We start from the raw sequence: 24,041 nt of genomic DNA on the forward strand, positions 1-24,041 counted from the left end.
ACTAGTAAATAGTTGAACATGTTGGTTTAGTGATCAGGAAACAGGCTTAGGCACAAGAGATACACATTGGAGAATGAACAGCATGTAGGTAGTAGATGACACCATGGGTAAGGAGATGGAGGAATAATTGGCAAAAAGTCAGGAAAAGCAGTTTGGAGCTATGTTGTAAAGGCCCTTGAACCATCTCAGAAGGTTTTGCAAGGTGAGACTTTTTTGGCTAAAGAGACTGCTCAAGTAGGACCTGTATTAGAGCCTCATTTATTAAATAAACATGAATGGAGCATGTTCTGTGGCTTGACACAGGGGTGAGCGCAGTGAGAAAACAAGCACAGTCTGTCTTTGCCCTTATGCAGTTTATCCACTTAAGTGGAGAATCATGTATTTAATTAATTTCCACAATGGTAAGTGCTACAAAAGAAAAGCATAGGGTGATTTAACAGTACAGAATGAGGGCGGGAAAGCTGACACTTGGTCTGTGGGGTCAGAGAAGGCAGCCTCAAGGAAGTGACATTTCAGCTGGACTTAAAGGGTGAGTAGGCAAGCTCCAGAGAAAGGATAGGGACAGCTCTCCAAAGAAAAGAGGACCTGAAGGATGCCCTCATGGCCTGAGGGAGCTGGGTGCTTGCGGTAACATGGTGACAAGTGACCCTCTACGCATAGCACTCCTGAGAGATTCTTCAAGAGCTGTGCAGCTACCACACTTCCCGCCTATAGGTAGACACCTCAAGGACTTGGGTTTGTAAATCCAGGTCTGCTTCAAAGAGAAGCATTTTATAGCAGCAGCATCCTCTAGTGAGCAGCGAACTGCTGCCAAGAGGGGCTCCTTTCCCTGGCAGCCACCTGGCCCTGAAGCAGCTCCAGAACACTGTCTCAGAGCCCATTGCAGGGCATTAATTGACAAGGAGGTGATTTTGTGCACGATGAAGACATTGAGAGTTGTCTGAATTTGGACAGGCTGCTCAAGCAGAAAAGAGAGGCAGAGTAGTTGAGCAGCCAAGAAATCAATGTGTTTGGTCAACACAGGTCACCTGGGAGTGTAACATTTGCATTCACCAGCAGCAGCAGAATGTGCCTCTTCAGAACTGGCATGTCAAGGAATTAGCTCAAGAGTCAACATCCAACCTTGGCATATTTTGGTCCCGATGTGGTTCTTTTGTGAAACACAACAAAGCAATTGAGAAAATAAACTTGGAAGGAAACTTGATTGATTTTTCAAAGAAAGCAAAAACTCATATGAAAATTTATCTTAAGTCTATTAAAGCTATCCTCCTAGGCAGTTTGTAAGAGAAACTAAACTAGATTGCAATTCCATTTTGCAAAAAGCCTTTAATGTGTTTTCTCACATTTTTGGCCTTTGTTTCAGTTGTATCTGTCAGGTTGTTTTATTAGGTGAAAAAATAGCAGACCAGCTGCTTTGATTTACTGTTGTTTTTCTCCTATTGATGCTGAGTGCATCATTATGTTCTTTCCAGCCTCCAAATACATATATGGAAGTAATAATCTGTTTCATTCAAGCTAATGATTTAAAGATTAAATATGGGTTCTTCCACTTTCTTTGTTAAACAGAACATTAAGAATTTCCAAAAGTTTAATATCTAGATTTACCACTTATTAACAATGGTTTGTTTTGAGCCTCTGTTTTCTCATCTGTGAAATGGGAATAAATAAACATGCTTCACTTACTGAAGAGGATGTTTTGGAAAGTGAATGAGATAATGCATGAAAGAGTGTGTTATAAACTGTGTCACACCATCCACATGTTAGGTATTAATATCATACTGATTATCACTATGACTAATAAGAAAATTATTCACACTAGGATGCAAAGTCTTTTTATATGTTCCATGAAAATTATTTATGTATGTGCTCTTTATTACTCTTTTCTGTCTCAATTTTCACAGGCACACATAAGAACAGCATCATAGTGACATGGGGAAGGGGTGTACATCCCCCTCGCATTTTCCAGAGAGAAACAGAAAAGTATTTTGTGATTGTTAAAGACATTGTAATGTACTTAAAATCAGACATCAAACAGTGGAATATATATCACAGTTTTCCTTTTGTTCAATGACAATGTAAAAAATCAAATCTTATGTGGAGATGTGTCTTAGCCTGCTCTGCTTGCTGTAACAAAATACCATAGGCTGGATGACTTAAAGAACAGAAATGTATTGTTCACAATTCTGGAAGCTGGGAAGTCTAAAATCAAGGCACTAGCAGATTCAGTGTCTAGTGATAGCTTGTTCCTCCTAGATGGCGCCTTCTGGCCATGTCCTCATATGGTGGAAGGGACAAGCAAGCCTTCTCAGCCTCTTTCGAAGGGCACTAATCCCATTCATGAGGGTTTGAGATCTAATCGCCACCTAAAGGCCCCACCTCCTAATACTATTGCATTGGAAATCAGGTTTTAACATATAAATTTTGAGGGGTCACAGACATTCAGACTACAGCATGAAGACTGAGAAGTCCAAGGTCAACATTCCAGTAGGGCTCATTTTGTGGTGAGGGCTCTCTTCCTGGCTTGCAGACAGCTACCTTCTTCTGTGTGCTCACATGGCAGAGAGAGATAGGATCTCTAGGGTTTCTTCCTCTTTTATAGGGACATTAGTTCTGTCAGATCAGGACTCAATCCTTATGATCACATTTAACCTTAATAACCACACATGGGTGGTTAGAGCATCAACATGTGAATTTTAAGGGGAACACAATTCAGTCTCTAGAAAGATGAAAAAAGAGAGAAGAAAATGAATACTAAAAGAATTTGGATAGGATAGCATTGTTCATGCATTAGAAGAAACACCCATGGGTTAACGTGTAATAGCAAGAATAATTTTTTCTCCTTTCTGATCACATCATACTCTCTTTTTCAGGTGACTGTGACGGATGGTGGTCCCTCTCCAAAACAGTCAACCATCTGGGTGGTGGTTCAGGTTCTGGATGAAAATGACAACAAGCCCCAGTTCCCAGAGAAGGTCTACCAGATCAAGCTGCCGGAACGTGACCGAAAGAAGAGAGGAGAACCGATTTACAGGGCTTTTGCATTTGATAGAGATGAGGGCCCCAACGCAGAAATCTCCTACAGTATTGTGGATGGGAATGATGATGGAAAGTTCTTTATTGACCCTAAAACTGGGATGGTTTCTTCTAGAAAGCAGTTTACAGCAGGGAGTTATGACATCCTAACGGTAAGATCTTCCAAACTCCAGCAGCACGGCGGATGGGGGGAAGTGGTTATGTTCTTATTCGAGTATACTCCTTTGAGCAATAAATCTTTAGAGTAAAAAGTGAAACCACACAGCTGGGGAAGGGTTCTTTCTGGGAGGCAAGTGCAGGTGAGAACTCTTGCCTGTTTCACTGATATTCTTAAATGACGAGACAATTTCCTTTGGTTGTGTCCTGTCAGCATTTTCCCCCATTCCCAGGCCACAGCCTGTTTCACCACATACTCAACCACTCTTTCTGCAGCCCTAAATCATCCTCAAAGTGCTGAACATAGATGTAAACTAAAGGTAGGGGAACAGCAGGGCAACACATCCTACCCACCACTGAACATATCTCTCACCCTGTCGCTGTGACTTCCCATAGAAAACAACCTTGAAATTATCAACAACGAGATAGAGCATGGATATAGCTGTGTAAATTGTGAGACACAAATCACAATGATGTTTATTCCATCAAAACTGGGAAAACTCACGTATAAAGTGACTGAATTTTTTATTAAATTAGAAAAGTGAAAACAAGCATGAGAACCATCTCATGTAGAAACTTAAAGCTCCTGTATCTACAGTGCCAGTGTGCTCCCCCGACCCCAACCACTTTAGCCAGGTAGTGCCTATTCCAGAAAGGCAGCTGCTATCCTTACAAGCAATGAGCATGGTCCAGGGTCCCAACAACTACCAAAAGTTGGCACCAGCTGGGCATGGTGGTTCATGCCTATAATCCCAGCACTTTGGGAGGCCGAGGCAGGCAGATCACTTGAGGTCAGGAGTTTCAGACCAGCCTGGCCAACATGGTAAAACCCCATCTCTACCAAAAAAAAAAAAAAAAAAAAAAAAATTAGCTGGGCATGGTGGTGCACGCCTGTAATCCCAGCTACTCAGGAGGCTGAGGCAGGAGAACCACTTGAACCCAGGAGGCAGAGGTTGCAGTGAGCCAAGATCACATCACTGCACTCCAGCCTGGGTGACAGAGCAAAACTCTGTCTCAAAAAAAAAAAAAAAAAAAAAAAAAACTCAGCACCATCCACCACTCTTCTCTTTGTCTCTATCCTTCTCTGCTAGGTCTGTCCTTTATTATTTTAAACGATGGCCTGAGTCTCTTGATTTATCCTTTCTTTCCTGTGGTCTAGATGTGGGTTCCTTGCTGTGCTCAGTTATGTGGCCAGAACAGTGGGCAGAGAAAAAACTACAGTAAAACACCAGCTCTGTTTCTACTGTTAGGAGCTCTGATGTGCTATGTGCCATTGCAGGTGTGTGAGACTTGCAGTTTGGGAATCTTTGAGGACTGGATAGATTCAAGTGGATACTGTTGGTGTCCTGCCCAGCTCCCATTCTCAGACTGGATTATCTGTCCCTCAACTGCTGCAAGTATTGGCTGTCAATGGCTCACAGCTGCCCTCTTCTCCAGAGAGTCATCCTTGGATGATTCTTGGTGAAAGAAAGTCTACATTCCCAGCCTCCAGTCTAGCAGCCCACAGCCATTGACTGACTGACACCCAGATACAAAAGTCCAATCCCCTTGCCTCAAGTTGGATTCAACTGTGGTGCAATTAATGGTTCAGAGCTCTCCATGGGATCCCTCTGGTCAGCCAGGACCACACCCTGATTTAACTCCCACGCTGCCCACCCTGATCTCTATTCCCTTTCACCTGAGAGCACTTCTCCCAAAAACACCATTTGTACTCAAATACCTGTCTTAGCTCCTGGGGGAACCTGACTTAAGACATGTATCCTCAAGTTTTCTCACCCCACAGGGATATTCTAGGGCAAAGCAATCATTCATGAACACATAGCATGAGGGTGCTATGCATTGTCACTGTTTGGAAAGGCTGTAGCTATCAGTTATGTTCCTATAAATGTTATTTTTTAAATGCAATACTTGAAATTCCTTTTAAAAATTTACTTTTATTTCTGTTTTGTTTTGGCTTTTGCTTCTTGGAGCTTTTGACCCTCCCATTTGAGTCCAGAGTTCACCTGGACTCTTCATCCTTCCCAGCTGGGTGGGGAGACTTGCTTCCTCAGCCCTTGTATCAGCTAATTATGACCACAGAGGAGAGTCATTAGCCCTGTCCTCCCTTCCACGCTGCTTCCAGGGACTGTGCTATCGAGAGGGTTCTCTGTTACCTTTCTGCAGATGGCAAAACTGAAGGGCCTCAAGGCAGCTAGCTCCAGGCTGCTCCCTTTCCCAGCCCACTCTATCTTGCTCCTGGGATCCTGTGCTGCTATCAATCACAAAGAGCAGAAGGAAGGAGCTGAGAAACACAACCACACACTGCAAAACACAACCACACACACACATACACACACACACTTCTGCACATATCATTCACACATATATAAGGTTTCACAATACACTTTCTTCCCTTTCACATATCACCAACAGAGGTGAGGCTCAGGATCATGCTATCAGGAATCAAATTAGCTATTTCTATTCATGTAACTATTATTCAGGGCCACAAATCACCACAAACTGTAAGTGCAGCATTTGTCTTTCAAGATCTCCATATCTGTAACATTGACGGTGGTCCAGAGAGCCTCTGGCAAACATGGTGCAAGGTCTACACATGGCTGGGTTGTTCCCCTCCATTCCCAAGCCTTTTCTCCCCAGAACTCTACTCGTTTCTTCCCCTTTCTGACACTGTGTTGAAGATGGACTCTTGGCCCAGCAACATGAGTGACAGATCCAAACTCTACAGCAATCAGAGGTCTGAGACATCTTTCTGTTCTCTCCCTGTGTGAGTAGATAAAGGCAGTGGACAACGGGCGCCCACAGAAATCCTCCACGGCCCGCCTCCACATTGAATGGATTAAGAAACCACCCCCTTCGCCTATACCATTGACCTTCGATGAACCGTTTTATAACTTCACAGTCATGGAAAGTGATAGAGTGACTGAAATTGTAGGGGTGGTGTCTGTGCAGCCAGCTAACACCCCTCTGTGGTTTGACATAGTTGGTAAGTTCGAGTCTTACAGAGCAGTATCGTGCAATGTAATAATTGACTGAAGCAACTAGCAAAAAAAAAAAAAAAAAGAAAAAAAAGAAAAAGAAAAAAGAAAGAAAGCAAAAAACTAACAATTAGTGCCAAGATTAAAAGATGTATAGTGCTGGAATGCAAAAGAGCCAGTAAAATGAATAATTGACCTGTGCTTTCGTTCCAACTCTGTAGCTAAGCTGAACCGAAAGTGCTCTCTGGCTGGATTTTCCATAGTACGTTATTTACTGCAATCTTAATGTCTTTCTGTGTGTCATTTAAATTCTATTGTCACACTTGGCTAATCTCATTTCTAAATGTATTGATGGTACTAGACTTGCTGTCCTTCATTTCTCTCTTTTTCTTCACCTTTTTTCTGCATTCTGTTCTTTTTTTTTTCTGCTCCCGACTGCCCTGCTTCAAGGTGGCAAGCATGCTCGAGAGATGTTCTATATTCTACAGACAGCTTGTGGGCAGAACTGTTCAACAGAAGGTACCCTTAGTGCAAACACATTTGCTAAAATACAGCTATCCAATCTGCCTTTTACGGTTTTTTTTTTAAGCAAATTGAATTACATCTTTCATAACTGCCTGTGACAGGCTGAAGTGCAGCCCACAGATTTCATATATGCCTGTAACAGCTATTGCGTTACTCGTATCCAATGACTTCCTTTGTTCGAGTTTGATAGGGTTTGGATTTTGGGGGGGTTTGTTTTGATTTTTGTTTCTTTGCTTTTGAGGTATGTGGGCTTTTTGTTGTTTTGTTTTTATCTTTTTGTAGGTTGGTTTATTTAACTGGGCCTTTTCCAATTGAAAAAGAAATTAAAATGTATTCCAGTCCCTCTGTTTTGCAGCGGTAGTACCATTCATACACCAATAGCCCCATCAGGAGAGTCCCCTGGCTGTCGTCCACAAAAGGAAGGGCAGGAAATGGAACCTAGATATATAGCCAGTCAGCCTCCCCCGCAAGCCGAATAGAGGAAGCAGATGGAAGCATGCAGGATAGACCCTGGGAGCCAACCTTTAAATTCCTTGAAAGAAAGCAAGCAAGCACGCCAGGCTGCAAAAGGAAAGGGCAAAACAGCACTATGGCCCTTGACAAACCAGCAGGGAGAGGCACTGGAGAGGAAATGAGTGCCGAGGACCAGGAAACAAAACAGGCTGTTGCTAAAACAGAGAGGAGAGTGTGTGTCACCCAATCCGACACTGCGTTGAGCTAAAGCTGACTTCCTACGCTTCTCAGTGGGAGGCAGGGGATCCAGGAGAGAGTTGGTCTGGGGAAATCGTTTCCTTCCCCATGTCACTGCCTGGATAGGATGGGCAGGAACATGCCTCTCCCCCTAGGAATTGCTGTGCTTGGGATAAGCATTTAGAAAGTTCCCCAACGGTTTTAACAAGGCACAGAAAAAGAATGCCCATGGCCCGCAATCAAACCTCTGTAGAGAGTCCTCTGAACTTCCAAAAAGTAAAGAGCTGTTTTCTACATGTTTCATTTGATGGAATGACAGTGGAACATTTTCGTTTTACTTACTTGGTATTAATCATGCCATCCTGTACACAGCCATCCTCACACTAAGCTTTCACTTCTCTCTTCATTCCTACTCGACATATTTGAAATGAAACTTCTTCTGATCCATGAAAGGGGTCTCCACTTCTTTATCTTCTCAGTAACTTTCAGCTCATAAGATATTATCTGATGCAGTTTCTTCTTTCTTGGCACAACATGCACGTAGTCATGATCTGGTTGTCTGTACAGTCACCTTTAATGATTTCTTCACTTCCACCCCCAATCAGAGTCACAGAAAGTGCAATTCAGTTCTAACAGTACCACTAGTGCCAGGTTTCCAGAGACATGTGCAATAGTGATTTCTAGCTGGGCACAGTGGCTCACTCCTGTAATTTCAGCACTTTGGGAGGCTGAGGTGGGCAGATCACTTGAGGTCAGGAGTTCAAGACCAGCCTGTCCAACATGGCAAAACCCCGTCTCTACTAAAAATACAAAAATTAGCTGGATGTGATAGTGGGTGCCTGTAATCCCAGCTACTAAGGAGGCTGAGGCAGGAGAATTGCTTTAACCCGGGAGGCGGAGGTTGCAGTGAGCTGAGATTGCATCACTGTACTCCAGCAGCCTAGGCAACACAGCAAGACTGTCTCAAAAAAAAAAAAAAAAAAAAAAAAAAACAGTAAAAGAAAAAAAAGTGATTTCTTTTAAATAACCTAAAGGAGAGTGCAGCAGAAACCGAATAGGCAACAGAATGTCTAGTGTGCTGTCCTGAGATGAGTTACCCTTTCTCATCAGCCACTGATTTTTCTCCCTCCTCCTTGGACACTCCAGTTTCCAAGCACCTCTACAGCCGGACAGTGTCACATCTCTCCCTGGCATGATCCGTGCACGCAACCTGCTGACCCGTGGTACATCCCACCTACCACCTATGTGCCCCGGGATGCCCTCGCTTGTAGTCTGCTTTTGAAATCCTACTGGCATGCCTTTCTGTAATGGTCAGTCTCACCAGCTGCTTGACCCTAGTTATCAAGGTCAGGTTTGCAACTCTTCATCATTCCTCCCTGTGTGTGTGTGTGACTGTCTGTAGGTAAGCATGCCTAGCAGTACTGCATGTAACCTGATTTGCAAGTTTCTCATGTCAGCATGATGAGTGTTGCTGTATTTTTTCATTTGTGCTTATCCTGTCTCCACTCTTAACCCCTATGGTTAAGGCCCATGTGTCCTCATTCCTTCCTCCTGCCAATACCTCTGTTGCTACCAACCCAGGATGAATGGAATAAACTATGGTGAGTGATAGAGATACCCCAGGCAGCCACTATGCTAACCCTACTGATGCCTCCTGGAAGCTACTCAGAGTCAGTGTGACCTTCCACTGTGCTACCGGCCATGGCAACCTACGCACCTTAGACAAAATAGAAACATCACTGGTCTAAGAAGAGAGAGGCAGTTTACAGATGAGAGCCCTCCCTGGAAGGAGTCCCTTTAAGCTATCTTAAATATAGACCCAGGGTCCGTCATCAAGAACATGGCATCAGTTTTCATGTTTCTTCATTGGTGTATTTCTAAATGCCACGCTCTTCCTAGAGACTCCCTTCAGTTTCAGGGCACTTGTAAGTTTCTGAATGAGGACCTACAGGGTTGTCCCTCTGGTCTGGATTCTTCCATCACAGAGAGTTCACTGTAAATCAGGTAACATCTAGCCAAGCTTCTTTTCCAAATTGAACTTACTGGGCCAGATGCCCAAACAGAACATGATTTTATTTCCATCCCTACATCCAGCCAACAACATCTTGAAACACCAAATCTTTATTTCAGCACAGAAGTAAAATCCTTTTCCCAGGTGCTGGTTGCTTCAGTATCGATACGGTCCGCGTTCCACCAAATCCTCCTTTTGAAAATCTTTCTAATCCATCAGAGTCATTTTTTCTCAATCTGCTGACAACATCTTTCCCCCTCTCTAAATACCTATTGTTTCCTTTATCATATTCAGATGTTTTATTCTCGCTCTCAAGATTTCTTGCTTATTTATCTTCGGCCATGGAAACTCTCATCTCTTTGTTCCCTTCCTCCTTACCTAAGCATCTTTTTTGGCCAAGCTAACATACAGGGGAAAGAGGGAACATTGTGCCTCAATGCTTAAGAAACATAGCAGTGAATGCCTGGAATAGGCACTAGGTATGTAATGTCAGCATGGATCTGAAATGAGGTCTCAGGTATAAGTATGGGCCTTGCCAAGGTAAATACTCTATGACTCTTCCAAGGGAGTGAGGATTTGGTTCCATTTTAGACCTAGTGCATGCAGACACCTAAAGAGACACTGAGTTACAGAGAAGACATCATCTTGGCATGGCACTTACAGCTTACAAATGCTATAACTAATACATTCTCATTAAGTGAGCAGAAATAGTGTTTCAGCATGCTTTTCCCCTGAGAGTAAAGTCGCCTCATTTCTGCATTTCCAAATCAACCCAAATCTTGCTTAACTGCATGTCTTTGCCTCCCACCATGATATGAATTCACAAAAATGGGGTAGTGAGCAAGGTTTTGTTACCAAGCCTGGACCCTTACATTGAGGATCTGTCACACACTTTCTTGTGCCTCCAAGGAGACCACTGCTTACAATGTTATGCAGTGAGACTTTTCAGCTTCCAGAAACAGAAGCCCTACTTGTAACTGAGTTAAGAAAGCTGTAATTAAAAGGAAACATAATAAAGTTCAGCTGTTCTGCGTTTAAACAGCCCAACGCACAGCATGTTCCTTCTCTGTGTTAAAAGGGAAAGAAACTGAAGGGAACACAAATAACCCATAATCCTTTGTGGCTTTATCACATATCTTCACACTTCTCAGGGGACTATGATTTCAACTCCACAGCTCCTTGATTTACAGACTCTCTAATGTGCATGCAATCTGGTTCACAGTTCAGTCCCTGTATCTTTATTCTGTTGGCAAATATTGGAATAGAGAAGGCCACCTTTATTACGCACCTCAGACAGTTCCTCTTTACCTGCAGATGGATGGGGGGTGCTGTCACCCATTTTTTAGCTTTTCACCTGACTTAGGCTACAAAAATAGTTTTCTTTGTAAATCGTAAGCACCTAAAATATCTTTCTTTATCTCGCCTACTGTAAGGCTGCTCTTTGAAAATGATTCTCCGTTGGTGAGTGATAGCACGTAGTTCCAACTCAAGTTGAAATGTCTTTCTGTGTTGCAGGAAGGCTGCTTTTACCCTTCATTTGTCATAGGTTCCTTCAGACTTTGGGCTCCAGGCTGCTGCTGTGTCATAAGCTTTTGCCTGTGTTTATTGAACCTTGTCCCCAGCGGAGCCATCGCCATTTAGAGATGAATCAAGTAGACCAGTTGAAGTCTCTGGTAGCACTAGTAGAGCCTTGTTCTTCAGCTAGAGCTTGGAAACCTCTGGGTCTTCCCTAATCAGGTGGCTGTATTTCTCTAACAAAAGACTCTTACCCAGTGATATGGAGAGAAACCATGTTCATGCGTTATTTCTGTTACAGCTGCTCCTGCATCAGGGTGACCCTTGCTCCAAGTTATTCAACTGATATCAAACACTTCATTTCCCCTATTCTGCCCCTTTTCCCTAATTTGATCCCAAATACGCCTCTCATTTTCCATAGCAACAGTCTGGTCCATAGGAGCACTGAAGAAACTTCAGAAAAATAAGAAGAAGCCTAGAAACACTTTATATACTATTAGCGGTTTTAAGAAAATGAATTTTAAACTCGATTCTAGAAGGGATTTTCTTTCCGACCACTTTTTCCTGACCTCCACCTGGTGTCCCCTGTCTTCCAAGTAAATATCCTTTTCAGCCAGGTACTGTGCTTGCTTTCATTTCAAGGCAGAAAATTAGGGGAAAATGGTAATTAGTGTTTAGCATTTTCAAGATCAAACCATAACTGGTGTTTAGCGTTTTTTCTTAATTTCAGTGTACATGCTGAACCTGAATCAACAGCTTGTGCACAACTCCCTGAATTCATTGAGAGTCGGCAGCTCCGTGTTCTGGAAGCTGCTCACATAACACCTCCCCCTTGGTGACAACTAGATGTGGGTTGGTATTTTTACAATTACGCATGGAGTGGAATAGAATCATATGCTAGGGGAGGTACCTGGAAGCTTCTCTAAAGGGGAAGCTGTGTGATTCTCACCATTGGGTGTCTTTATGGAGGGACAGAGGTGCTTCGTACCCTTCTTTAAAGAAAAACTAGAGTGAATCATGGCCCAGCTCCAATGCCCAGCACATTTAAGCAGTAGCTGCTGGCTCAAAATATTTCCACTTATGTCCCATCTTTAAAGCCTTTTAGGACATTCCTACTTGGGATGTTTAACTTTAGAATCCAATAGAAATCCAGTGTGCTTCATCTGCTCTTTGTTTACTCTATTACACCTGTCTTGACCGAAAATGGTCAAAGAGATATGTCCCTAATGTGAATTATCTGTTATGTGGGCTGTTCACAACCTTGCTTTTAACCATCTCTGCCGCACACCCCTGCAGCAATGCTCAGGCTGTGACTTTTCTAATTTCCCACTTTGTTGAAACTCAGACCAGCTCTGCGGTGTCCTCCCTCCTCCCCACCTTTTGTTGAGCCTAACGCTGCTGCACCAAACACACTCTGGCTTTGCATGTTCTGTTACTGGCTCTGAGGAAGCACACCTTGTTTAAGTGGAATGCTGCTAGCAAAAATGGACTCCTTGCATTTGATATTCTCACTCTGGACGATTTGGATATGGTTTCCTATGAAAATGAAATCACTTTCAGGCTAAAAGGGAGCCTGACAAATGAGACCTAGGGGAGAGATATGGAGTCGTTTATGAAATGGGATGCTTAAGTGGTAGGTTATTAAATTGTGTGAGGGTTGATGGTAAACTGCTGGTCTAGATTCTGTGTCCCTTGTCAGAAATTCGTTTTAAAACTCACGGAAGATTTTGTTTTACATTAAATCTTAGTCTAACTAGGAACAAATGTCCTGGAAATGAGTGTCCGAGGCTGCTAACTATATTGGTAAACTGAGAGACATAGTTTGTAGGCTCTCCCTCAAGTGCTCTTGGCTCTGCTCTTCTAATGGTCTATCTCCCCTGTCCCTTTGGAGGTTTCTGTTCTAAAGAATGTGAGGGAGATACACTCATACACATACACACACAAATACATATATGAACACACACAGAAAGAGAGAAAACTGTTAAAAAAAAAAAAAAAAACCATAAAATTAGCCAAAAATGTTATTTGATATGAAAAACGACTAAGAAAAAGCACACACTCTATATGCCATATGTAAATGTTATGCCACTAAGCGCATGAGATGATTATGTATTTTTGTACAGGGCCCTGGGGAAAATGTGTGTCAAAGTCAGTGAAAGAGAGCAAATTGGACTGCCCCATTTAAACAGTAACTCAAACTCAAACTATGCTTGCTGGTTCTCTAACATTTATTTTTAATCATCTTTAAACTGGAGCAAACTAAAGTTTTATAATTTGCACAATCTTTATTTTGACTTGACTCACACATTTTCACATTTAAAAATAATCAACATTAGAGGATGACTCCTTCCCCCACCTCCAAATCATATCATGGCCCTAAGATTTAAGAAAGTTAACATTTTGGTAAAGGAAACATTCTAAATGGGATTTAAAATGGGATTTAATACCCACTAGAAACAACCTGAGAAGTTGCATTCTCATCTTTCCTTCCATACAGGACTTATGAGGCAATTTTATGGCCTTTCTTTGAAAGTTTCCATGGCAAATTTTTTCTCAGAATGTACCGCTTAATAGCAAATGATCATGTTGTTGTTTTTTTTTCTCTCTTGTTCATGAAGATGGTTTTTCACAACACTCAAATCAGACTTCCATTTTGTTTCATGTTGTTATCAACATGAAACATTTCCTTTGAATAAGAAATGGTAATGACCTAAGGCTTGCTTCCCTTTTCAGCCTAGACTCCCCCCTCTCTCCTTATCCTAGCTTCAAACAATTTTTTTGGAGTTAATATTTAGTGCTCCTCATCAAATCAATTAAAGATATTAATTGGAAGATGAGTCTCTTTTTAGATGAAGTTTTTAAAAAAGTATATAATCTCCGAGCAATTCTCTGATACTCTCATATCTCCATAACTTTAATTAAATGTCAAGGGCAATTATATTCTCTCTTGCAATTAAATAATCTTAAGTGTATATGACAGCAGCAAGTAATAAGTATTTGAAATATATATATGGCCAGGTTTTTTTTTAAGTAAACCATATTATTTATTTCATGTCATTGTACATCAGATTCTAGTAATTCAGGTAAAATTCTCCTTCCCTTAACTCACTATTCATAATTGTTATATAAAAGTAATATATTGTATTGTTCATTGATCAGCAAAATGAAATGCAAAGAATGTGGAATGTAAAAATAAACCAAAGTTAGTTTTCTAAAATATGAAATTCAATAAATACATTGCCCTATATGCTGTAGTTAAATAAAATTACTGTCTGAAAACAAAATCAACACCGTGAAATTTCAGGCCAAAAGAAGCAGAGCTTCTGAACATACACTCATGCTTAATTAAAATTGTTCCAACATTCATACTATTATTTTTCTCCCCCTCAAAAAAAAATCTTTCATTTTGGGAAGATCATAAACCATACTTTGGTTGCCAGAGGTGGAAACATCAGCAGTGATTTCAACAACAGCAGTGTTGTCTTAAGCACATCACTCACGGGCTGTGAGTTACATGTGGCCAGGGGATTGAGGGGAAAGTAAAGTTTTCTAAACTTTCATGTAAATTGTTTTGTAATTTGGTGTCATATAAGCTGATGTTTTCTTCTACTTCTTTCCCAATTTTATTTTGTGACTCTCCCTAGGCTTTCTGCCTTTTTAGGAGAAAAATAATTTACACTACCAAGATGGCAACATAAGTATTTCTATAAATATCCCAGCTCGCAGATATAGATTTTTGATATGAAAATTTTTTTGCTTTTTTTTTTTACTGTTTAGAATTCATAATTTTATTTATGACATTTAATTAAGGGAATCTGAATTCTAGCAGCCAAATGTTTACCATCAATCCTGGAATAGATTTTAAATGTGTACTCATTCTATTAATAATAATTGGACTATTTATTTACTTAGAATTTAATCTACTTTGGAAAAAACAAAAAGATCTACAAATTTCTAATGGTGAAGCCGCAAGAGGTTGAAGGGCCTTTAGGTTTCTAAATATTTAATGGGGTCAGTTTATGCTTCACTACTCTAACATTTACTGCTGAGGTTTTTCTTTGCAATACATTCCTTTTTCGTGACATTTGTTATGCATTGTAGAGGCTGTGTTTTGAACTATGAATCAAATTAGAAATAAAGAGGTCCCATATAAGATGTACAAAATTGAGCCATAGGGATGCCTACCAAAAAAATATTTCTGTATAAGAGCTCCCTTTAAAGATATATGATATAATACATGTAATAAGTTCTCAGATTTGCTAATTTCATGTTTCTGTGAAATCATCAGGGGGGAATTTTGACAGCGCTTTTGACGCAGAGAAGGGTGTTGGGACAATTGTCATCGCAAAACCTTTGGACGCAGAGCAGAGGTCCATCTATAATATGAGTGTGGAAGTCACTGATGGGACAAATGTTGCTGTCACTCAGGTGAGATGTTAAATTACTGAATAGCAGGAATGCTGAAATAGCTGCCAAAGTCAGGGGTGCAAGCAATGAAAAAAAAAAAAATGTAATGGAAGTAGTAAATTATGTCCATGGTTTTCTAGTGTTTACAAAAACCATTTTCAAGAACAATTAAGAAAAGGGATTCTGTAGATGATATCATAGGACTTAGCTGCCGCTTTCAAGAAGTTGTGATTGATCATGCATGGAAAAGTGATGCGTGTTTGTTTCCTGATCATCTACTGTAGATTTTTCTGTTTGACAATAAAGTCAACTTTCCTTGAATTTACAAAGAGGAGGACATCTATTTTACTTGAGTTAACACACCATATTATTCTTTACCTCCTCATTTTTTTTTTTAATCACAGAAAGTTATAGCTAAAGAATACCTAAGAGTCCAAATTCATTTATAGACTTAGATAAGCTAAGTAATGTATCCAAGGTCATGCAGCCTTAGTAAAGAAAAGGGACTGGGATCTAGGTGTCCGGACTCTCTTCTGCCATTCTAGCCTCTTTATCCTTGCTGTCTGTATAGTAGAACCCTTTGGTTGTGGTGAGAAGTTAAAAACACCAGTGGCTGGACCCCAACCACAGAAATGCTATGTGATTCTGTTATACAGCCAGGGTCGAGGACCACTCCTCATACTTTGCAACCTGAGCACATGTGAAAGGGCATTGAGAGCAGGAGGAAAAGAAAATCCTTGGGCTTCTCATGTGGCTTAGTACATCTTTCTGAGACTAGCACAGTGTTACATATCAATATGAGGCAGACTTGTACTAAATATGAGAAGATTTTGTTGTCTTATTTTTTAGCACCAGAGACCTAGGCCAGTTATGGCAGAGAGCTGGCACATATGCATATGCTGTAACCCCTCTCTTAGTCCCTGCTGAGCTCTGAGGTTCCTCTAACCCCAGAAGGCATCACTAATTCATCAAGGCCCATTTTTCTGCTGAGCCCAGATGTGTCCTTAGAATCTTTCTGAACACAATGCTTCAGGTAGTGAAGATGAAATTTTTGCCAACCCTGAAACAAGCGTTGATTCATCTTAAATATGATGTAAGCATTTGCAACTATGTTGTTTTAAAAAGAAGAGAGGATGAATATTTCATGTGTTTGCCTAGCCAGCTGCCTCTTAGTTTGAGACTATTTGAAAAATATAATGAAACTCTTTCCTTTGAATCTGTTTATAATCAAAGAATGGTAGAATTTGAAGAAAACAATAGGGTTCATTTTAGTACAACTCCTTGCTTTTCATTTGAATAAACTAAAACCTTAGAGAGGAGAAGTGACTTGCACATAATACAGCAGCCAGTGTGAAACAATTTCTGATCCTCCAGCCTGCGTCCTTTCCTAGTAACTAGGATGATCATATGACCCTGTTTGCCTTAAAGAGTCCCATTTATGTCTGTGGCATTGGCGTAATTATTCTCCTTCCCTTAACTGACTATTCATAGTTGTTATATAAAAGTAATATATTGTTCATTGATCAGCAAAATGAAATGCAAAGAATGTAGAATGTAACAATAAACCAAAATTAGTTTTCTAAAATATGAAATTCAATAAATACAGCCACAGAAATCCTATGTGATTCTGACATGCAGCCAGGGTCAAGGACCCCATTAACTCTCAAAATTGCCCCATTTGGGACGATAAATTATATAGTCACCCTATCGAAAACCATGCTGTTCCAGGGTATTTTCAAGGCTAAAATATAGACACATGGAAAGAACCCATGGCTGGGGTGTTATGAGAACCACACAGTCCAAAAGCACGCCCCCAAAGACGAATACAAAACAACCCACCTGCTGTATTGCTGTCTTAAGTGTTAATCCATTTTAAATGGGAAGTGAAGCTTTAAAAATTAGCCTTGTCTTAGCATATTCAACCTTGACTTTTTAGTGCCACTTAAAACCATAAGACATATTTGAGTAAAATACAAATAAAGCATGAAACCGTATTCATTTCCAGACTTTTCTCCAGAGTTTCATACCAGTTGAATTAAATGGTATTCAGTGTGCCCAGAATACCATTATGGATATTTTAAAAATTGAATATTTTTAGAACAAGTGAATGAATAGTAGATACATATTCAGCAGAGTCTACGCAGCAGATACGCTGGATCTCCAAAGCACAAAACTAATTCATGTTAACAACAACAAAAATTATCAATGATACTTTAACTTTAGAATTTTATTAGAACCAGATGAGAAATCATTTAACAGCATTTGTTTCACAAATATCTTTAGAGTTCTTACCATGGGCTAGGAGCAGTTCTAGATGCTAAGGACTAAGGTCACAGTGATTCAGAGTTTTAAATCCAGGTGACTGACATGCGCTCATTTTTTTCAAGTTAATATGAAAACATGTATTACAAAACTTTGAATGTACATACCGTTTGAGTCCTGTTTTTGTTTATTTTGTTTCTGACTAGTATACAGTTAGGCTTATCTCCAGGGCTGTCTAGAAGGAGTTAGAGAATTAGGTGAACGTTGAGGTACCTTTTGGTAGGGCCAAGATAAGGAAGTTAATAGAGAATGCCAAGAGATTTTCTTGTCAAAAGCATTCAAGTCACTCTGTGTCTCCAGAGTCATGACCTTTGTACGAAGTGGGAACTAAGAGTTTCCAAAGTACATACCTGTATGTCATTGGTATTACCATCAGGAAGTCATTACTCTGTCTACTGAGCTATCTTAGGGCCTGACCACCTCACCAGCCCCTGCCAGTCCAGGCCTCTCTCATATTTACCACAGCTTTCCCGGCGGTGGTAGTGGGAGTGCTTCTTTGAATTAGTCAGCACCCTCCATGTCAAGAACACTTTTACAAAAGGATGTTTTGGGAAATAAAAGGCATTCTGGATTTCTTTTAGAAACCATGAAAGCATGTTCCCATGCATGACCCTGGGCAACTTAATGATTCTACCATCAAATAGATAACCTTCACCATAAAACTAAATAAATGTCCTGTAGCCCCAAAACACCTGTTCAGTTTCCCTGCGGGAACTTTTCTCTGCTTTGTTCATTTGGAATCATAAAACATGATATGACAGGGCTTCAAGTCATCCATAAACAACATGTTGAACTTGGCTTCACAAATGTCAAATAAATCAGATCCTCAGTGATTCTGTGTCCACATGAAAACCCTTCCTTCACCTTCAGTTTTGTCCTATTCTCCCAACTCTCACAGGATTCTTGTGCCTCAGAGCTACAATATCTAATGATAAACATCCTTTTCTTTACTGAGATTCCTTAGTGTGAGCACAAAACATAAGAAGGTCCTGTGGGTTTTAGGCTGAAAAGATTCCAGTGAACTAAACGTAAGAATATAGCATCCCAACATTGACAAAAACCTCCTAGCAAGATGGACAAGGGCCTCTACATAAACTAGTTCTTTATTTTGTAGGGGATATTATTATGCTTTTTGTAATACAATGTTAGTATCTGGCAACATGGGCTTTGTAGCAGGTAATTTTGCATCCCAATCTCCACTCTGCCACAAAACAGATGAGTCACCTCAAGCAAGTCACCTAACTTCTCTGCACCCTGGTCTTCTTGTTTGGAGGTGCCAATACCTACAACATGGGAGTTGCTATGAGGATTACATGAGTTTATGCATGCAGAGTATCAGCATGAGGTCTAAATGTAGTAAGAATTCAGTTAATACTAGCTACTACTGCTATTATTATTATTCCTATCACCTGTTAGTTTCTCTGAGGCACACATGGAATCTACCTCAGATGAAGTGCCTCAGATGAAGTGGAAGATCCAGTGGCTGCATCCCCGTCCTTTAGTGAGGGCTATTCTGGATACTTTCTGACTTGTTCTGGGGTGGAAAGTACAAGACAGTGCCTTAAGGCACCCTCAGTGCACATGAGGTAGAATTTGTCAAGGGCTCTGTGGCCACACCAGGCCAAAGGTATCTTAGTGGGCTTTTCCCAGTTCCTCATGTGCCATCCCAGGATGGCCGCCTTTGGTGGCTCTGTAATAGTCTTCTCTTTGCCTAAAATCAACTGGCATTTTTTAGTGCTTGCTGTGTCCCGAGAATTATCCCAAGTTTTAAAAGCTTATTCATTCTCTACACTACTAATGTGGAATGATAGCAGATAGTGCATGAACTGGCACCGGAATTAGCAATTTCCTGGACCGAAGAATGACTAATGTTCACTGGAGTGATTTTAAACCAGCACCCTGATGCCTTCTTATCCAGACCCCTGCCCCACTTCAAATCCTGCTGTCTCTAACAAACACGTGCAAATCAGGACCTAGTTATACAAACAACTTGAACCCTACAAAACAGTTTGTGTTCCTAAAAGGTCCTTGAAGCCCATGAACTTGTTAGTAAATTTTGGCATGTGTATATGTTTTTCTAGAGAGAAAGTCCATAATTTTCATCAGATGTTCAAATGGGTATGTGATCTAAAAATGGTTAAGATAAACTAACTCCTTAACACTTTTTTTTTTCAGCCAGTAACTCTAGTTAAAAATTTCAACATGCAGCCCCCAACACTCCCTGGGAAACATATGCACATATCTGGGGGAATCATTGTCCTCTGAAGGCTCCCCAGCTCTGTCACTGGGCTTGCCTGTTATCCATAGTGTTTCAAAGCACTATTGTTCTGGGTTAAGAAGGACTGTTTGTCCACCAAAGCCCTGGACAGCAAACGGGAAGTTAACTCTCTTTGAGAATTTTTTTTTTTTAAAGGAAGAGTCTGTGGGAGAAAGGGGTACTACCAGTACTAAACATTACAGAAGTGTTCCTCGTGTTAATGTCTTAGAAGCCCAGAGATGAGTGAGGATGTCTGAAGGGTGTCTGGCACAGGAGGATGAAAAGGTTGAAGGAATCGGGACTGTGTCTGGTTGGAAAAGAGTTGAGGAATCACAAGGAGCATTGGCTGTTATGGGCAGGGAAGGAATAGAGAGTATCCAGGTAGAAACAGAGGCCCATAAGGAGTGGGAATAATGAAATGCCTAGGAGGATGGGGTTATCATCCATCCAAACATAAAGTAGCACTACAAAGTCATTTTAAGAGGAATTCTACCCATGGTGCCCAGACTGTGGTCTTTACATACCACTTACCATGGAAAGGAGTCAGGATTCTGCATAGAAATGGGTAATTGCAGGTTTGGAGCAGGAGCCTAGGGCATCTTTTCCTGACAGAAAAGCCTACTGGAATCATGGTAAAGCATGACAAGAGGAAACTCAAATGGATTTCCACTGATTAAAGATGGGATAATATGAATATCCAAAAGAATAATGGAATAATGACTATAACAGACTAAAACACATGAAATAGATTTAAAAACCCAAGCGTTTACATATATTTATCCTTAAAAACAAAATCATTTAACTCTTACAGTTACTCAGTGAAGCAGGTGGTATTTGTGGTAGGCAACAGGGCTCTCCTTCCTTCACTTCCCCAAGAAGATGTTCATGTTCTAATCTTTGGATTCATGAATATGTTATGTTACATGGCAAATGGGACTTTGCAGATATGATTAGGGTATAAATCTTAAGATACAGAGAGGATCCTGGAGTATCCCGGTAGGCCTAGTCGAATCACAAGAGCCCTTAAGCAGATAACTCTCCAGCTGGAGTCAGAAGAGAGGCAGCAGAAGGGGAAGTAAGAGATTCAAAATGTGAGAAGGACTTGAGACATCATTTCTAATTTGAATGTGAAAGCAGCAACATGGCAAGGAATTAACGCAGTCTTAAGGAGCTGAGAGAGACTCCCAGCAGACAGCCAGCAGGGAAACCAGAGACCTCCGTTCTACAACCACAAGGAACTATATTTGGTCAATAACCTGAATGAGCTTGGGGCAGTCATCCCCAGAGCTTCCAGAAAGGAACACATTCATGCCAACCCTTGAGTTCGTCCGTGAGTCCTCACCTACACAACTATGGTATAATCAGTGTTTTAAGCTTCTAAGTTTATGGTAACTTTTTTTTTTTTCCCCCCAGGACAGGATCTCACTCTGTCACCCTGGCTGGAGTGCAGTGGCACAATCACGGCTCACTGTAGCCTGGACTTCCTGGGCTCAAACGATCCTCCCACCTCAAGCCTTCCAAGTAGCTGACACTATAGGCATGCACCACCACACCCAGATAATTTTTGTATTTTCTTTAGAGTTGGGTTTTTGCCACATTGCCCAGCTGGTCTTGAACTCTTGGGCTTTAGTCCTGCCTGCCTCGGCCTCCCAAAGTGCTGGGATTATAGATAGGCATGAGGCACTGCACCCAGCCTATAGTACAAATAGAAAAATAACGTACTACTGTCATGCCTGCTTTACAGATAAGGAAAGAGAGGCAAAGCAAGTTAAATAACTTGAGTAGATCAGGGTTTATATCCAGGTTCCAGATCCTGCTCTCTTAACCACTACACAATGCTATCTCTTAAAAGCAAGATTAAATTTTTGATATCTGTTCTAATGCAGGAAAAGAAACTCACCTGGCCCTACTAGTTACGAAGGAGACACTCTTAAGATGGCAGCTTGGGGAACGTGATGCTGCCTGTGGCTATCAGAATGTCTGATAGTCAGCCATTCAAAGAAGAGAGCAAAATACTTCAGCCTCCTTATAGCTCTCACTTCAACCCACTGAGCTTTTGGGCCCCAGAGACACACATTACCAAGGATGAGAAATTATGAATTTTAGCAACTTTCCCCATATATCTGCCAAACCAATCTGAGTTACTGCATCATTAGAGCAAGTTTAAATGAAACTAGAACATGGCTCTTTCAAAGAGTTAATGGATGAAAATACATAGTAATATAGATACCTGGTATTTATATAATAATTATTGAAGTAATAAGGCTTTTTTTTTTTTTTTTTTTTTTGAGACAGAGTCTCACTCTATCACCCAGGCTGGAGTGCAGTGGCGCAATCTCGGCTCACTGCAACCTCCACCTCCCAGGTTCAAGCAATTCTCCTGCCTCAGGCTCTGGAGTAGCTGGGACTACAGGCGCCCACCACCATGCCCAGCTGACTTTTGTATTTTTAGTAGAAACGAGATTTCCCCATGTTGGCCAGGCTGGTCTCGAACTCCTGACCTCAAGTGATCCACCCGCCTTGGCCTCCCACAGAGCCACCGCACCTGGCCATAAGGCTCATTCTTAAGCTTCTTTTCCCTGTAACTCTGGGATACTTAAATCAAGTGTTATCATTACACTCATTTCCAGTGAGAAATTGAGACACAGACTGCTCAGGTGGCCTGCCTAGGTGTACACAGGTAAAAAGATATAAACTTGCTTCTTCTCAAAATCATACACGAGTCCAGGAACATTTTCCTACACTTTTATATATATGAAATACACATTTTAACTCATTATTGAAATCATCTGGTATGATGAAAGGAGCACCAACTCAGAATTAGGCAACCCAAGTTGAAGTTAGCACTTAACCAATTGCTGTCTGTGTTACTATAGAAGGCAGCTCAGTCGTTCTGAGACTCAGTTTCTTCGGCATAATGAGGATAAAACTTTATATGCCTCATAAATTATAAGATGAAATAAGCTATTACGAGAAGATTCTTGGACTCTGTGATATGCTAGACACATACAGGCTTTATTAATGTTTATTTCTCACTTAAAATTAGCTGTAAAATATGTGTGTGGCTATTATTGTTATTATGAAAAAATGCAGAGACAGCCATGTCCAAATTATAATCTAAAAGTTACATTGATTTGATTCAGGGACTCATGTGATTTTGTGGTTTTAATGTTCTTCTTATTCAAGTAATCCTTTAAACTTATAAAGGTAGGAAGGCCAGGCACGGTGGCTCACACATGTAATTCCAACATTTTGGGAGGCTAAGGCAGGAGGATCACTTGAGGCCAGGAATTCAACACTAGCCTGAACAACACAATGAGAACTTGTTTCTGCAATAATAATAATAATAATAATAATAATAATAATAATTGTTTAATTAGCCAGGTGTGGTGGTCACATGCATACATAGTTTCAGCTACCCAAGGGGCTGAGGCAGAAGGATCACTTGAGCCCAAAGGTTCAAGGTCATAGTAAGCTATGATCATGCCCTGAGACCCTGTCTCTAAAAAAAATTAAAGGCCTGGGTATAGAGGTCATGCTTATAATCCCAACACTTTGAGAGGTCAAGGCAAGAGGATTGCTTGAGCCCAGGTGTTCAAGACCAGCCCAGAATTTACAAAAACTAAAAAAAACTAGACAGGCATGGCACACGCCTATAAATCCCAGCTACTTGGACGGCAGGATGATCCCCTGAGCCTGGGAGGTCGAGGCTGCAGTGAGCCATGATCACACCACTACACTCCAAAGACCCTGTCTCAAAAATTAATTAATTAAAATAAAATTTAAAAGATAGGAAAATCAACTTGTATCTGTATGCTCCACAGCCAAATTTGAGATTAAAAAATCTCTTTCAGATAATCTCCAAAGTTCTAAAGCCTCACAAAGGCAATTAATGAAATTGGCCAGTCTTTCTCCCAAAGGACTTGCATGTATTAGGGCTGGTAGGGCTGTGACCTGAATCCCTAAGGTTAGTCTTGACCTTCAGTGCTTTGAGGATTTCATTCCTCCTCTGTCATCTCTAACTGCTGTGTTTGGAGTTTCTAATTGGCCTGCTTCCTTTAAAAGTAGGTTTTTACCTTGAAGATGTGGACTTTGTTTTATGGCCTCCCTTCATCCTGAACCTACTTAAAAGTGGAGAAGAAACAAATCA

The 24,041-nt window shown here is 40.9% G+C and overlaps 1 protein-coding gene across 4 annotated transcripts in view; it reads left to right on the plus strand.

Annotated features, from left to right (window-relative positions):
- Positions 1-24,041, plus strand: part of FAT3 (FAT atypical cadherin 3) — a 698,441-nt gene that overhangs the window by 553,155 nt on the left and 121,245 nt on the right. For all 4 annotated transcript variants that reach the window (XM_073020268.1, XM_038005353.2, XM_073020270.1 and 1 more), the window contains exons 5-7: positions 2,871-3,185; positions 5,962-6,172; positions 15,194-15,333. In XM_073020268.1, coding sequence (XP_072876369.1) covers positions 2,871-3,185; positions 5,962-6,172; positions 15,194-15,333 — 666 coding nt within the window. The remainder of the gene's footprint in view (positions 1-2,870; positions 3,186-5,961; positions 6,173-15,193; positions 15,334-24,041) is intronic.

This window comes from Chlorocebus sabaeus, chromosome 1, assembly GCF_047675955.1.
Source record: "Chlorocebus sabaeus isolate Y175 chromosome 1, mChlSab1.0.hap1, whole genome shotgun sequence".
In the NCBI taxonomy this organism is placed as follows: Eukaryota; Metazoa; Chordata; class Mammalia; order Primates; family Cercopithecidae; genus Chlorocebus; species Chlorocebus sabaeus.